The sequence below is a fragment of the Rattus norvegicus genome, chromosome 14 (genome assembly GCF_036323735.1).
Source record: "Rattus norvegicus strain BN/NHsdMcwi chromosome 14, GRCr8, whole genome shotgun sequence".
Taxonomy (NCBI): domain Eukaryota; kingdom Metazoa; phylum Chordata; class Mammalia; order Rodentia; family Muridae; genus Rattus; species Rattus norvegicus.
Window position 1 is genome coordinate 63,613,778 of NC_086032.1, and position 16,736 is coordinate 63,630,513.

At 38.4% G+C, this 16,736-nt stretch overlaps 1 protein-coding gene across 4 annotated transcripts in view; it reads left to right on the forward strand.

Moving 5' to 3' along the window:
* The window catches only part of Ppargc1a (PPARG coactivator 1 alpha), a 655,711-nt gene that overhangs the window by 540,273 nt on the left and 98,702 nt on the right, over positions 1-16,736 (forward strand). For 2 of the 4 annotated variants that reach the window (XM_039092490.2, XM_063273669.1), the window contains exon 1: positions 6,259-7,947. The exons of the other annotated variants lie outside the window; for them this stretch is intronic. In XM_039092490.2, coding sequence (XP_038948418.1) covers positions 7,912-7,947 — 36 coding nt within the window. In that variant the 5' untranslated portion in view covers positions 6,259-7,911. Of the gene's footprint in view, positions 1-6,258; positions 7,948-16,736 lie in introns of those variants that run through there. 4 annotated transcript variants of the gene reach the window in all.

Consider the following 16,736-nt stretch of genomic DNA (forward strand, 5'->3'; position numbering starts at 1 on the left):
AGATTAATTTTAGGGACCTTTTTAAGATTGCACTTCTCTTTCCTATTTTATGGTTACTCAGTTCATAACTGGTATGTTGGGTGACAGGCAAATCCGGAGTCGCTCTCAAGATTACAGTTCTTAAAAACAGGACTATTGGTTTTTCTGCTCATTGTAGCCCATATCTGTGATATCAGCACTTGGAAGACTAAGGCTGAAAGAATTCTATCAGTGCAAAGATAGCCTGGGCTACAAAGTGAAACCCTATCTCCTCCTCACCACATTATATGAATAGGTATTTTTTAGTTTTAGCCATGAGAAGATGTTCTGTAGATGTGTTGTGTAACTTCCTGTGCACAGTTAAAATTATGTATTACATGTATGATGAAGACTTAGTAATGCAGCTATCATATTAAAATCATTACCACAATAATTATATTGGGTTTATTCATCATACAATGGAATGGACTCTTTGATATGTATTTTTGATGAAGTTAAGGTGCATTGTTGTAAATTCTATAGCTCTCAATCAAGGCAATTTTCCTTTGACTGTGATATGTTCTCAAGTTTATACATATATAGTTAATATAGTTGATACATGTATGTGAAATATTATGATTATAGCTTGATACATTTATTGCTTTAATGTGTGATGGTTTATTTTGATTCATCAATAATTAACAGCAGAGAGTCTTAAGACTTCTGGTTCATTAAGATCATCAGATAACTAACTGGGAGAAGGTGGCATCATATAATAATACCATGACTGTGTTTGTATATCATGTCTGTCTCTTTAGGATCTTGGGTCAAGCTGCAAAATGTGGGGCTGGACTTTCGAATGATTTGTGTCTAGAATGTGGTCTACTTAAGATTCTAAATGCCTCATGGGCTAGACTGCATTTTGTTTAGACTTATAAATAAGATTAGTAGATAATACCATTGTTTGGATGATTCAAAATGCAAGGCAGTTGCTTCCCCTAATATGCTAATATTTAGAATGGTTTCAAAGTAGGAGAAGAAGAAGGAGAAATCATTTTTTTCCTGATAATAGCATCTCGCCCTCCCATCTCCTCTAGGCAGCCTGGGATCTCTCAAATGTTTGCATTCCATTCACAGTGTCTTTTGGATTCCTCTGTGGTTCCAGAATCAAAGATTCTATTGTTTCTGTTAAGACTGTGGATTCCCTGAGACTAGGAGCTAGGTCTTGCTCAACGTTTACTTTGAGCATTTCCCAGAAGTTTAAGCAGTTAAAAATCTAAGCCATCAACAGGTGGTAGAAGGGAGGCAGGTAGTTGGAAAATGAGTGCCCTCTCAGAGACATACACTCTGTAATCAGGCCACCCAGGACCAAGCTCAACCTTCTTGCTTAAGTCCTTTGAGCCTTTATGTAAATGACGTGAACTCTCAGTATCTGTCTCCACTTGATAAAGGAGGGATAACAATAGGTGTCCTTATAGGTCCTGCATCTATAAAGCCTTTAGAACAGTAGCAGATTCATGGTGGACATTCTAAGTTAGATTAGACACAGCTATGCGTTTCTCTTTTAAGTAGCTCTCTGCTTTATATATCTGGTTGTCTAATGATTTCCTTACATTTTCTGGCTAAACACTGATTTCCACAGTGAAATCATGTTTGTGGCTATAACCACCTTCTTGTTAAAAATCAACACCCCTCCCCTCTTACCTTCCTCTCTCTCCTCCTTCCCTGCTCCCTCTCCTATTTTCTTTGTATTTGTATTACCAGCAACCCCTGACCTTGTACAATTCATCAGCTGTGATCCGAACACTTGCTTTTTTAGCTCCCTTAGTATGAGGAGAAGAAATATTTACCAAATGTCTGTGTGGGGCCAACCAGTGTCTGATACTTGAATACTCATGTGGACGGTGGCATCATCTCAAAGTCTTTAAGTTCCTTGAATCATCCAGAGCTAGGAAGCAGCATCGCAACCTAGTTTCCCCTCACATCAAAGAAACTGTCTGCTCTGCTACCTTATTATCTGTCCTTCTTCTGTCTGGCATCTTTCTCAGGGTCTCAGTACGCTCTGTCTCCATTAGCTCGCCAATAACCAGGAATATCTTCATGTCATTTGTCCAGCCAAGCATGCCTCTTACAACCTTTTTTTTTTTTTTGGATCCTAGACCTTGGAGCAGAGGACCCATGAATGGACGGCTAAGGCTCTGGCAAGCCACTGCTGTTTTTCTTTACTTGCTTGTTGGCATCCACACAGGGATTACTCAATACCACACTAATCAAGTGATTGGGCACCCTGCAAAGTAGGGGACCAACATTTTTGCTTTGAAAGACTATTCATTCTATTAGATCTTTTAAAGCAACCACTCATACAACTAATATGATGGAGATTACGTCACTGAGTGTCTGTACATATGCATAATTTAGGAATGAGTCTACTTTATATTTTGAATTACACATGAGGCAGGTATCTATAAATATCTTTGTGGGCTTGGATATATTTATGAGATTAATTAAATCTATTTTCAAGCTTTTAACTGATTCCCCACCCTTGCTCCCACAACACACTCACTATTGTTGTAGTCACCTGTGGGTAATTTGATTGATTTGGTGTCCAACTCTAAGACTATAAGAGCTTTCATTAAGATACTCATAAAATCTTACACAAGCTAGGCACCTGGTATGATGCTAGGCTAACTTTTGAAGTGTATCACCACATTCTTATAGAATTGTGACCTAAGTATTTGCAGTAGATATAGTCCTACATATGTGGACTACATAGGGGAGAATTTTTTTGGTGTGTGTTTGCATGTCTGTGTACATGTATGTGTGTGTGTGTGTGTGTGTGTGTGTGTGTGTATGTGTTTGTTTATGTTTGCTTTGCAATGAAGTCTTTTTATCAAAAATGTTGAGCTTAATTGAAATTTTTGGACCAATTTCCTCTGTCTTTGCAGGGAAAGAAGCCCAAACAGTTCATATTCACAGGTTAAGCATTCCCATTCTGCCAACTCCAAAACACAGCTTTTAAGTGTCACATGAAAACCATAAATTAAAAAAATACCCTTTACTCCCAACCTCTTGCTATCAAAACTCAAATGCAGTGAAACTATTCTATGAAGTTACATCTAAGCTTTGTAATGAACCATAAATAAATTTGATGTTTTGATATGTGTCTCATTCTCAATATATCTTACTATATGGATGCAAATACTCTGAAATATGAAGAAAAGACAAACATCCTGATCTCCAGAATATGTCTTGGCCTCTGGCACTCTAGATATGAAATTTTGAACCTATAGCATGCAGAGTTCATGTGAGGGAGAAGGAAGTTCATTCTGCCACCTTTGACACATCTAAAGTTACAGTCTGGGGCTATAAATAACGGCTGCAGACATGGGTTAAAGAGACAGATTCCTTGTGGTTAGTTTTCCAAGCGGGATGGTGTTTACCTTTCTGTTCCCCACCGCCTTACTAAAGGTGCCTGGCACTGATAGTGCTTTGAAACGATAAACCATTCGCATACATGTCTTTTTTATTTTACTATTTCCTGTTCTGGCTACTTACAGAGTAGCTTTGTGATGTAGCCATTCTAAGAAAACTTCAGTGCCTCTGAGCTGCCTAACTATTATGTTTTCTCTTGGAGCAAGAAATTCACCTGCTTGGGGAGTTTTGTTTTTTCATTTTTAAAATATCTCATCTTTGATGGCTGTTCCTGTGAATGCCCAAAAGGACATGCAACACCAAAACATGTGACATCGCCCTGAGTTCTTTCAGAGTTCTACTTAGCAGCATTTTGCACTGTCTCTTTGCGTATGGGCTTTTATAAACTTCCACAACAAAGCAGTTGTGGTTCAAATACTGTATTTCATTTTCTTTGTAAGGTTGTCAGCATTGTTTTCAATGCATATCTTTTGCCTATCTCTTATACACCTGTTGATGACAGGAACATCTATTCATTGAGATCTACTTAAGACTAGATGATACATTGGAGTGCTCCAACCACTGTTTGAACTTCTCTGCCTTCTCTGTGTAAGGTAGCCAGAAGAGACTATGGGTCACAGTTTGCAGCTCATGTTATTTTTGTCAGTACCAATCACATATGGAATTGGAAGTACAGACATTTATTTTATTATAAAGTTCCCTGAGTAAAAGGTGACACAGACCTTGTTGGAGCTAAGCACCTTGAACCAGGGATAAAAAAAATGGGAGTGGAGAAGGGCCTGCTGCATGCCAGGAGCTCTGAGAATGGTTTCTATGACTCAGTAGATATTAACTCTTACTTATAAGAAAGCTGAGGCTCAGAGATTAGTTCAAGGGCTTCATTGAGGTAGTATGGGCAAAGAGAATCCATGTTTCTATTGTGTCTCCGGTGCTCTGGCTAGGCGTGTGGTCAAGATCACACTTTGAATCCATCTGGTTTTGAAACCACTTTGAAGAGCTTCTCCTTAGTGGTGTAATTAGTATATATGGATGTGTGGTCAGCTTACTGGACCCGAAGTGACCGAGTTTCTTCTTTGAAAAGTCATATTGTTCACATTCGATCTCAGATATTACAATTGAAAACATTCTGCTTCCTTTCTCACTGAGTTACACCATAATTTATTCAGTTAGGGTTGTTAGGTGTGGTAGTGATAGTGACTGTGGGTTTTCAGGTCTAATTGACACATACATATTGCCACAGACTATCTCACATTGCCTTTGCTACTGTAGGCAGAGAAGGAGTGAGGATATCTGACAGTTTTGTTTTCTGGGACATTTGCTTTGGACTCACTGGATGATGTCTACCAGATGCTTTGGCTCTTAGCTGTAATAGCTGTAAAACTTAAGCCATAGTCCCACAAACCTGGTTTACTGGGGGCAAGTGTGTTTAATGTGTGTGTGTGTGTGTGTGTGTGTGTGTGTGAGGCTCTCACTATATTTAGCCTTGCTTGGCTTGGAATTCACAGAGAGACTCCTTGAGTGCCGGGATTAAAAGTATTCACAACAGCCTATATTCAGTCTTTTTCCCCCTCCCCATTTCTTTTTCTTTTAAATCAAATATTTTCTAAGTCAGGGGAGATTAGAAGCCATACATCTTAGCTCCCTGTCTTTGAAAGACCACTACAAAGGATTTTGAGTAGCCCCCAATTTTTTGAAATTTCCATATCTGACTGCATTTCCAAACAGAGATGAACTAGCTATTGGAAAATGATTCTGCCATTGATGGTGAAAGGCAGCAGGGATCTATTTATTGAGATCTACTTAAGACTAGATGATACATTGGAGGCACTTTGCTGAGTAGGCTTGTAGAAGACTGTATTTGTAGCATGGAAAACATCTTCAAGATGGTTTGCCATAAAGTGTAGATATATGTATTTTACTTTGCCCATTATTTAGAGTCACCACACTTGAAATGAGACATTATTCCTCCTTTGTTTCCTTTGGGAGTATACTTCAATGGTCTGGATCAAACACTCCAGGTTCACAGTAGAGGTTGATCTGCAAAGAAAGGTGCATCCCTTTAAATGCTATTCGAGATCAAACTTGTAGACACTTGCAGTAAGACTTCCTTTAATCAAAACGAGGTGCCATGTCCAGGTGGCGTTCTTGGAATTCTGCATATTCTCAATATTCCTGGCATTTTCTGTTCATATGTGTGGTGAATTTATTTTCTTCCTCAACCCAAAGCTGTGGATTCTTCCTGATTTATGAGGCATTTTTAGGTGCCTAACTTATATGACTGTTGGCCAGAAAGAAAGGTTCTTTTTCTGCATAGCCTGGTTATAAGAGCAAGACAGAATGAGACAGAACTTACGGAGAGCATCATTTCTTCCACGATCCATTTGTCCATTCTCATGAAAGTTTCTTACATTTAGTAAACTTCGGCAAGCTTATCCTTAGAGTCAGAAGAACAAGAGTGTCCTATCTATTGTCAGCGTAAGGATTGAATGGGAAAATCTGTATAACTACTCAGCATAGTGTTTGGTACATATTCCCCAAACCACCAAGCATTGTTTCTTTCTTACTATTAAATTTACTGTACAGCCAAAAAGACCGGGAACTATGAGCGCGTGCACATACACACACACACACACCACCACCACCACCACCACCACCACCCCCACCACCACCACCACCAGCACCACCAACACCACCAACACCACCAACACCACCACCAACAACAAAACCCAAAACAAAATAAGGAAGACTTGGTTGTTGGAACACTGTAGGGTGAGTTCACAGAAGGGAACCTTGCCTCATTTCCCATTCTTTTTTTGTTTGTACTGTTTGCTGCCTAGTTCATAAAGCATAGAAAAATTCTTTACAAAATCAGAATAATGAATATTTTCTTAGAGGAATACCGAATGGCTGAGAAGCACCTAAAGAAATGTTCAACATCCTTAGTCATCAGGGAATGCAAATCAAAACAACCCTGAGATTTCACCTCACACCAGACAGAATGGCTAAGATCAAAAACTCAGGTGAGGATGTGGAGAAAGAGGAGCACTCCTCCATTGTTGGTGGGATAGCAAACTGGTACAACCATTCTGGAAGTCATTTTCCCTACTTTAGACTTATGATAGCTGTAGGCTACCATGGAAAGGTCTAGGATTAAGGTGGCATTATTGCGTAGAGCACTGAATGAGCACCTCTGCAAAGCAAACCAAATCAGGAATACGTTCCATAAGTAGTTTGTAGATGGAGGTGTTATTTGAGGGGAGAAGAGTGAAGCATAACTTGTGATTTTTTTTTGTCTCCTGGATTCATGGAAACTTCGGACCAGAAGTTGAAATAAGGATTGTTTCTCTGTGTTTACCCCTTTTTGGGCCATTCCTTAAAGTTGTCAATAGTTATGGCCAGAATTTCCAAATGGGAAATCACTCTTTACATGCCAGGGAGCGTGGCTTTCTGAAATAGATTCTGCAGCCGAAAAGAACTCTGAGTGTTTTCTGAGGAGGGCTGACCTCTTTTCATGCCACTTACTGTGAATTAAAGCTGCCAGGGAGAACTAGTTTGGGCATGTGGCATAGCACTTAGCACCGCTGCTGCCAGGGAACAAGACTTGTGTTTCTAAGGAGATACAACAAAAAGTAGAATGCTTCAAGAGCCAGCGGCTGTCACTGTGTAAAAGTATCTACGTTGAGAAAGGGAAATAGAAGCTGAATTAAGTAATTTTATATACACATTACAGGGCACCATTCTGCTAGTAATTCTTAAATTCAAAAGCAAATAGTTGTGACCACAAAGGGCTTAGTACATCTCAGCTGATCTAAGCTTGCAGACTCAAACTGGCTATGATCGGTACTGACCTGAGCTTTGCACGTGATTTTAAGATGCCCCGACTCTTGTCTGTTATTTTGTTGGGTTGTATTAATAACAGGGAACAAAGGGTGACTTGTCAAGCAGAGGCTCAGACAGCTCTTGACAAGGTATTCTGAGTAAAGACGGGAGGAAAGTTCTACTTTTAACAACTAGAGTATCAAAAACAGAGCTCTCAGCAGCCTCTTTAAATGCCCAGATGAACCTCTTTGCAAATGTTCGCTCCTTTTGCCGGTGTGGTAGGATGTCCTGGGATTTAACTGGATGAAGTATCGCCACAGGATAGAAATCACAGGGAGAGTGTACCAAGGAAAAATTACAGTACTGCTATATTTACCTAGCGCCTCTGTACGAGGGTTTTATTTTCCACAGTTGGAAAGGGAACCACCTGTCTCCGCTGCTGATGTCAGAGAGCTCCCTCGAGACTCGGGCTGTTGGAAAGCACATGATACTGTACATATTTGCTCTTACGTCCATGTCTGCCCGGGATCGGGTTTCACATTTGTGTCCTATTGTGGAATTCATTGAGCAGTGACTCCCAGGTGCCCTCCCACGTCACTGAGCTCGAGTGAATTAAAACGTAGCTGGTTGCAGGACCCTGTTGTGAGTCCTCTCTGGACTGGTCAGAGAAGGATCTGCACCACAATAGAACGAGTGATATGGATGTCGGGTTTGTCATCCATGGATTCAACTTTGAAAGTGAGTAACAGGAGGCATTCTCTCCACACCTCAGACCAACTATGTTGCTCTGAGGCAGGGATTTGTCTCATATCTAATGACAAGGACACTTTTTAAAAGGTGACGTAAGATCAGGATATTTTAGGTGCATGTTATTATTATTGTTGTTGTTGTTTTGCAGTAGGAGGATATGATCCTAGAGCATCATGCATGGTACTCAAGTATTCTCCACCAGGATAACTCCACCCCCAACCCCCAGCCTTTATTTATTTATTTTTTTCTGAAGAGACAAAAAGAGATTGAACTGCAGTACAGCATTTTTTTAATGAGTATAAAGAAATTGTTACAGAGCAAATGAATTCTGTAAGCTAGAAAGACTGAAAATTAGTGTGCATTTGAGGCAATATATTGCATTTTGGTTTAGTTTGTTCTTAGGTTTTTGTTTGTTTGTTTAAAGTGTATAACTCAGCATTTCAGCTTTTTGTGGATGGAAAGAATTAGATCTTTTAAATATAACTCCTCAAAGAGATGTGAGGGCCACTATATTGCATGACTCCAGGGGGTACCATTTATGTCATAGTCAGAGTCTCACACTTAAGGTCTCCTGCTGACTGTATGACCAATCTCAGGAAATATGATACCATCATCATTACTCAAACACTGCATAAATATAGAATCGTTGCCCACAATTGCAAAAGGCTTGCCATTAGTGGAGTAGTTTATTATTTTAATAGTGCCATGAATCTGAATTTGAATATCTCTACCAACTTGCAAATTATACAGCTATTACACAAAATACGTAGGAAAAATAGTCTGAGGGTATGAGTTACATTCTTGGGCCTTGTCAGATCAATGTCTTAGGGACCAGTCCCAGGGTTCTTAATGAAAGTCCCAGCTTTCCTATGATGTACAATTTCAATTAAATTTATGTCTGAAATGATGCTTTGGGTCTTATGTTCAAGTCCTAAAAATAGAGTAAATAGGATGGACTAAGACCCCTCCGTTCATCTAATCTCACCTCTCGTGTAGAATTTCCCCCCCTGAACCATTACAAGTGTTATAATATATGATTGATATTAATTAGTTTTCTGTAAAGTACCACACTCTTCAACATGAACTCAACTAGAAATAAATATATTACCATGAATTAAGGTTTTATTAGTTGAGAAGAATTGGATGAAGGCACCTATGTGAAATCCTAAGTACAGACATCAAGTTGAATTAATGCCAGTACTGCTCAGAGATTAATTTGACTACCGAATATGAAATAGTAGACTAGCATAACTCTGTTTACTGAATCATTTTTGGCATAAAAAACTAACGCTATATTATGGATGTAGCAACAGTCTTCACACAGGCACACCCCACCTTGGCAGAGAGAGGCCGGTGTGTTTTATAATTAGAGAGAATGATAGCCTGTGAAAAACACAAAAGCTGTGTATATCCCACCCTGTGTGCACTTCGTGAGCTTTGACCATCTTCTGCAACTGAACAGTTTTATAACAGGATCAGTTCTGGTTTCTACGGAACTTTCAGGATACTGGGTAAAAGCTTTCACATTTGCATCTCATTATTATGTATGTATTTTGAAAAAGGTGCGGAAGGTGCCGAAAAGATTTATAGGCTTGCCCCAGGGATATTGTTGAAGGGATTCCTAATGATTTTGAGAAAGGATAGATTATGTAGCATTTAATACAGGCTCATTCAAGCACTGAGCAGTGTTGGGGATGAGTCTTCTGAGGCTAATAGGTGTGGCGCGCCCTGGAGTTGTGCAATGATACTGTGGCCATGCTCAGCTGTTCCTTTTCATCCCCCAAGTCCCTATTCCCATAATTCACTGATTTGATTTTTCATCTCTGTTATAAGCTGAAGACTAAATAAAGGGCTTGCACTTTTGAAGAGGAATATACACATCACACATGTAATTTAAAAATTTGTGGTAACTGCCTTTCAAAGAGATAAATTTAATTTTAATAAGATCTTTTATTTAACAGGGTACATCCAAAATATTTTATCAACATGTAATCTATAAATTATTAATAAGATAATTCACATTCCGTTCCTTATACTGAGATGGAAATCATAGGCACATTTTATGGAATATTTCAATCTTGAAAAGTTAAAGCTCACAACATGGAAAAGAAAATATAATAAGACCCTGCTTGTGTCACTTTATCAATTGCAAAAGTAACTGTGTGATTGATAAGAGGTTCCCCACCAGCGTGAATGTGGAGACAGCCTAGGTGATAGTCTCCTGGGGGCAAAACTGACTTGGCACTGCATTGTTCTGATACCCTGGCTTTGCTTCCCTACCTGCTTTCTGTGTGTGATTCACGTGCCATGATGTTCTTGAGGCTCCCACATTGGCAAATGCATAAGCTGTTGTCAGTTTTTATGCTTCCTACGGTTGCTTCATACTGTTAAAGTTCTTGAAAGTCTTTGGATGCAAATATTTTTGTGACCTGCTTGATAGTTGGAAACAAATGGTCTTTTCAGAGGAAGAGCCAGGTCAGGTTTCCCAATCAAATATTTTAGCACTTATATCTTTAAGGAAAATACAAGGGCTATTTTTTTATGTTTGTTTGTTTGTTTTGTTTTTGCTTTGTTTTGTTTTCCCTTTCTTTCAGCAGGCATTGGGCATGCTTATCAACCGTGTTCCTGAGGCGTTCAGAGAAAGTCAGTTTAAGACAGGATGTAAACACCAGTTTGGCTGGGGCTCTCTTCTGCAGCTTCATGCATCCCTTCTTGCTTTCTTTCCTCTTTTTCATTTAGATAAGGAAACAAAACAAAAGTCAAACTCTACTTTTGCTTGATATTAAACTGATTTTTCAGATATTTGTATGTGAATAATAGGTATTATTATTGATTACATGTGTGTGTTAGTCACAGGACCAATACATACCTTATTTAACCCTAGTGCCAACCATGTCAAGTAGATATCTACATTGGGATGTGCATGGATGATGCTGGCACTTATTTGAGAGCTCACAGATCTATGAAGTATTATTCCCTGGGCTATTTCTAGGGAGGAGAACACATATTCAAACTATGTCAAATGTCACCCTTTAACAATGAATTTTGAGCCAAAGTTTGATTGAACTAAAATGTTTGATTTGAAAAAATTCTTCTTTTTGTTACTGAAGAAATACCTACGTATAACACTTTGTCACATTTGTAAACAGACAACAGCAACATAAAACAAACGAAGATTTAGGAAGTTAAGTGGTTTGTCCAAGGTCGAACAAACCAACCCCAGACATAAGGCTTTTTCTGTTTCTTGAGTCTCTATCTTACTCCTAGTTTTCTGAGTGGTTTAATGACCTAAGAAGGCAAGTTCAAATTTGAATTTTTTACTAACAGAAAGCAAACCAAATTTTAAGCATGGTGGCATAGAAATATTACTGTCCTTTCCTTCTCAATGTATTTAATTCTATGCTGCTGGACTACGAAGTCAACCCTCATCAAAAGGGTTGAGGTCCATTCATTTCTCCTAATTAATGACACCCAAGTAACCAGACTGGTCAGCAAAAGGAGACCATGTAGAGTTTCCCCTGTGCATTCTTGCTGTTGGGCCACCTCCTCCAGCTGCCACCAAGTGGAGCCAATTCTGCCCTTCAGCTGCATGGGTTAGTCATCCATTTTGATGTCTTATTGAAATGGAATCATGGGGATTGTAGTTTTGTGAGTGTGTGTGTGTGTGTGTGTGTGTGTGTGTGTGTGTGTGTGTGTGTCTGCCTTTACTGTGCATTATATTCATGGCAAATGTGTACTTTGGGGTATGTGAAATTTATTTTCAACTTTTCAAGTGTTTGAGTCTTAATAATCAAATCATAATATTCAAAATAGAAGAAAATAGGAGGAGTAGGTTTATTTACCATTGGTTATTATTTTAAAAGTTTAGGGGATTTGATAGTCTTAAAAGTAACATAACACAGCTGAGAAATAGTTCTCAGAAGGTGTCAGCCCATGACACATTCCAGCAAACCACTGGGAAAAGCTCAAGGTTCTTATATATGACAGGGCCCTAGGTGATGCTTTAAAGGAGACAAAGAGCACACAGGCTGAAAATACCCACAGCAGAGCTCCAGGTTGGACTGTCTACCTGGTGCTTAGTGAAGCTGTGGGAAAGGTTAGGTGTGGCCTATTTTTAGGTGCTCTTTATGGAAACAAATCTAAGAGTACGGAAGATATAAGAAGTTCTATGTTGAGAGTAGAGACTTTCCTTGTGAAAGGTGGTGAAGGAACAACCAACCTGTTTAACAGCTTGCACAAAGCATGACCTGGAGCCTTTACAGAAAGGCAGAAAATACAGGTTGTTCAACATGGAAAATCTCATCAGACCCTTTCACAGGCTGATTAGCAGACACCGGACTTAAACACCCGTAAGCTCGTTGTTTCACTGCTCCTTTTCTTTGGTTGCAGCAAATTATGAAGTTATGCTAGGACATAGTGTTGGCTTAGAGCTAGCTGGTGCTGCAGCAAGGCATTGTCCCAACCGAGGTTTATGACTTAACCAGTTCCCTTCCTAGTCTCCTGTCACCATTACCTCCTCTCCAAATCTTTGGTAGAGAAGTTAAAGTGCTAATTGGCTATTCCTTGAAGATAGCATTTCAGCGGGTAACAATAGAGGATGTTGAAGTATACCACTTGCTAAAATGAATTGAATGCACAGAGAAAGTACTTGAAGAAGAAAGCCATAATTCCTAGGACCCATCAACCATCTATCCTTCACTATGTCCCCCATTAGACATTAACACATGTTCTAATAGTTTTGTGCTAATATTCAGGTATATGACTTTTCTTCCATTGCACTCTACAACAGTCTTACCTGATCCTCTCCCCACAAATTCACATGGGATTCTTTTATTCAATACAACAAGATTTTTATTTAAGAAGCATGACTTTGATATTAACAAACAAGAGGGTTGCTTCAAATTCTGATTAAATGCTACAAAACTCATTTATTTATATTTTTACAAAATCTTAACCTTAGGATTCAGTTTCTTTCTTCAACCTTCTTTCTGTAACACTGCTTTCTTATCTTTTAAAAACCAAATCACACGTTGGTACATTATATTCTGTCTCTATGCAGATGTAAGTAAACAGCCAGTACCATACCCATTGTGTGGTTTTTAGACTTACTGTGCAAACAGTGGCTGTGTTTTTTCATGTGACATAAGCCATGTGATTTACAACGTGAGAAGCATCAGTTCTTTTGAGTTCTTTTTCTAGAACAGTCAGTAATTAAATCCCCATAAGAAGGAAAGAAAGGAAGCTGTTCTCTCTACTGCAAACTGGCACAGAACTTACCTATTATCACTGACCCCAGAACCTAGGACTTCAGACGTTTGTGTTCACCTTGTGCAAAAGTCTTCCTGATTTGTTTACTTCTGTCAAGGTGGTCACCTCATGGTATTTTAGACCTGGCAGGGAGTCATTTTAGATATAACTGAACCTATCTTTGTTGAAAGATAAAGTGACTGAGGCCCAACATCAGTGAATGAACTACCCAAAGTCATATGGCTGGCTAGTGACTCTGCCACGGGAGAACTGAGGCCCTGTCCATTTGTGCTTTATTCTACTTTGAGCTGAGCTAAGGACCACAATATTAACAGATAGACTTGAGCTTCCAGGATATCACCTGAACCCTCCAGCCTTGGCTTTCCTTTTGCTATTCCTTCTCTTATATTCCTTATGGTCAAAATAATCAGCAGCCACACATTGGAAGGAAAGACCTGGGAAGCTACAGGAATAATAGGTTTAATTGGTACATAGTCAAGCTTCCATTTCTGTAGACTGTTCTCCAGGACACGGAAGATGAATTGGTCCCATTTGCTATTTATTTGAAAGTTCTGTCTCCAAAACAGGCCAATGTCATGTGATCTTTTATGTCGGCAGCTCCACATTGGAGACTGGTTGTTTTAGAAGGTCACTTTGCAAGACACTGCTTCGAAATGGGAACTGTGTTTTCCTTAGTAAGGCAACTCCAGGTATCTTTATTAGAAGCCCCTTCTAGAGCAGGCATTTGGCCAGCTCTTCCCTAACTGTACCCTACTCCCTCTCCCTAATCCATATGCTCTTCCTGAGAAATTCTCTTACTTTCTAAGTCAGATAATGCTTGAGACACTATTCTCTCTTTTTCCTTTTTTGATTTATGCTCCTGACCTGTATGCCAAGAGAGAAGGAAAATCAGGAATAACAAACAGATATCTTATGTAACAGGCTGAAAATTTAGCCCTCCCAAGGAAAATTATAGTTTTAAAATAGTGTTTGCCTAATTCGATAACATTTTCAGTAAGAAAACAAAGTAAAAATGGTAGTGATGCCTCAGATAAACTTAATCCACCCTGTCCTCTGAAACTCAGGCTTAGGAAGATTTCTAAGAGACCAAGCAGTGACCCTCTCACATGGACCAGACTTCACAGCCTTGGGAGAAAGGATGCTAGACTTTCCAGCTGTGGCTTCCTCTTAAATAATATTTGAGGAAGGCATTGGATTTCAGGGGCTGTTTTTGATTGTTCTATCTCATGTATGTTAAGAAGCCATGACCTAAGTTGTATCTGTTTCTTAAAACAACAACAATGACGACGACAACAACAACAACAACAACAACAACAAAAGAATAGCTAGTCCTTTTCTGAATGTGTGTGACATTTGCATATCTAAGAAAACTTGGAAATTATAGACACCAGAAAAAATTAACACATGCGTACAGTGTCCTCAGTACTGTGAACATCATATCTATTCTCTACCACCCCTCTTTCTGCCATCACATATTTGTGTATAAATTTTTAGGTAGAATTTTTATAGTTATTATCACTTCAAATCTAATCAGAAACCTCAATATATTTAAAACAATTTCCCTTTATGCTACTAAATGTATTTTATAAGATTTTTCACACTAGTATTGATACCATGTGTATAAATACCACTTTATAATTTGTTAAGTAGACCACCCAAGGCTTTTACATCCCATTCAAATTTTCAACAATGCCAATGGTATAGCATCATTTACTTTTGCACTGATAATCTTTTAGGCATTCCTGTATTATTTCTTTGTTTAACTGAAGAGCTTAATTTTCTGGAACTATGGGGCTAGCCACTTAGAATATTTTTGAGACATATTATATATTTGACTTCTAGGGAAAAATGTATCTATTTGTAACCCTATCAGTTGTGCGTAATACCTATATTTTTAGATGTAGTTATAAAAAGTGAAGGTCTATTTTAGATCTGTCATTCTTTACTAAGGAAATTTCTTTAAAATTCCCATGTCTGACTTGCTGATATCAAGTAAGATTTCACATATTGTACAAAATTTGTCTGGTGTCCACCTACCTTCAAGCTAATTGTTACTTAGGAAGATAATTCATGTATTTGCCTCCACCCTTTGGAGACACATTTTAGCTTGCTAAAGTGAAATGCAAATGTCAAGGTACTGAAAAAAAATATGGACAAAAAGAAATACTCCCAAATCTTCCAGGCTTTCTGATGTGATCCAGAAAAGAAAAATAATGCTCTTTTCTTTCCTTCTTTTCCTCCACCTTTTTTTTTGAGGCTGTTTTTAAAGTACAATTTTCTCCCATAAAACAAGTAGTTAAGCTGATAAGTATAAGACTCAACTACAGAACTAACAAATAGGATCACAGTTTGATTTCTTTTTCTTTTTCCATTTAAACAATCCATATACCTATTTTCCCCCAGTCCTCACCAAACACAGGGAATAAGATAAAAACATTGTTCTTACTAAATTAAATATCATACTTTGGGGCATAGTAACACTTTAACTTTTAATACATTCCACATTTTAAAAAATATGCAATAAGCCTTATTATTTATCTAAGAAAATAATACTGGTAAATAATGCTGTTATCTAGGTAATCACTCTGAATGCTAACCTGAAATAATTAAGATAAATGAAAATATCTGTAGCTTCGCAAATCTGTCCAATTTAAACATCAGACAATATCAGATTTTAATCAACACCTTATTATCTCTTATTTGTGTTCCTAGTAAGCACAATTCTTGCATTATTCTTAGATTAGGCCAATTCTAAACTACTGCTCAGATTAATTTTCACGATATTTTTGGCTATATTAAAAAGAAGTGAAAAGCACATTTTGAGGTCTAATTGAGACTGGCTCTATGGGGCTTCATGGAAGGTATTATTGGGGATGAGAGCTGTGTTGCTCAATATGCTGATCAAATCTTGCTTATAAGAAAAGAAAGGGAAAAAATGCACAAATGCTAACAGGCATTTAAAGTTGTCTACCCACTTTCCTCCACTTATTTCACTGAAAAACCTTCTGTTCTCTTAGACAGCACCGTCACCTTAGCTGTAAAATCAAACTGAGTTTGGGAACATTTACAGAGTAAAGATCTCTGTTAATTTGAGCTTGCTTTCAATCCTGGAGCCTTGTACAGTCTAAGCTTCAAACTAGAGTCCTAAAGTATGTGTTCAGAAAGTGGTGTGGGGGTGTCAGGATCAAGGGCCCTTTAGGAATTAAAAGCAAACAGTTTATGCCTTTTAGCAATGATTAACTCTACAAATGTTAGTGATTCCGGACAGGCCCTTGTTCATTCTGTTAGAATGCTCTAGGCAGGTTGAAGTCCTGGGAATGTTGGTTTCCCTTTGTACATATGTCTTTCTAGGGGTTGCCTCATAGGTTTTGATTTGGAAGGTAAATACTATAATTCTTTTAAGGTCTTTTCGTGATCTGTCTGCCCATTCCGGCTGCTGTATTTTTCTCAGATATAAAGTGGGCACCTAACTTCTTTTTGAGCGAGCATTTTGAGTACTGCTCATTGAT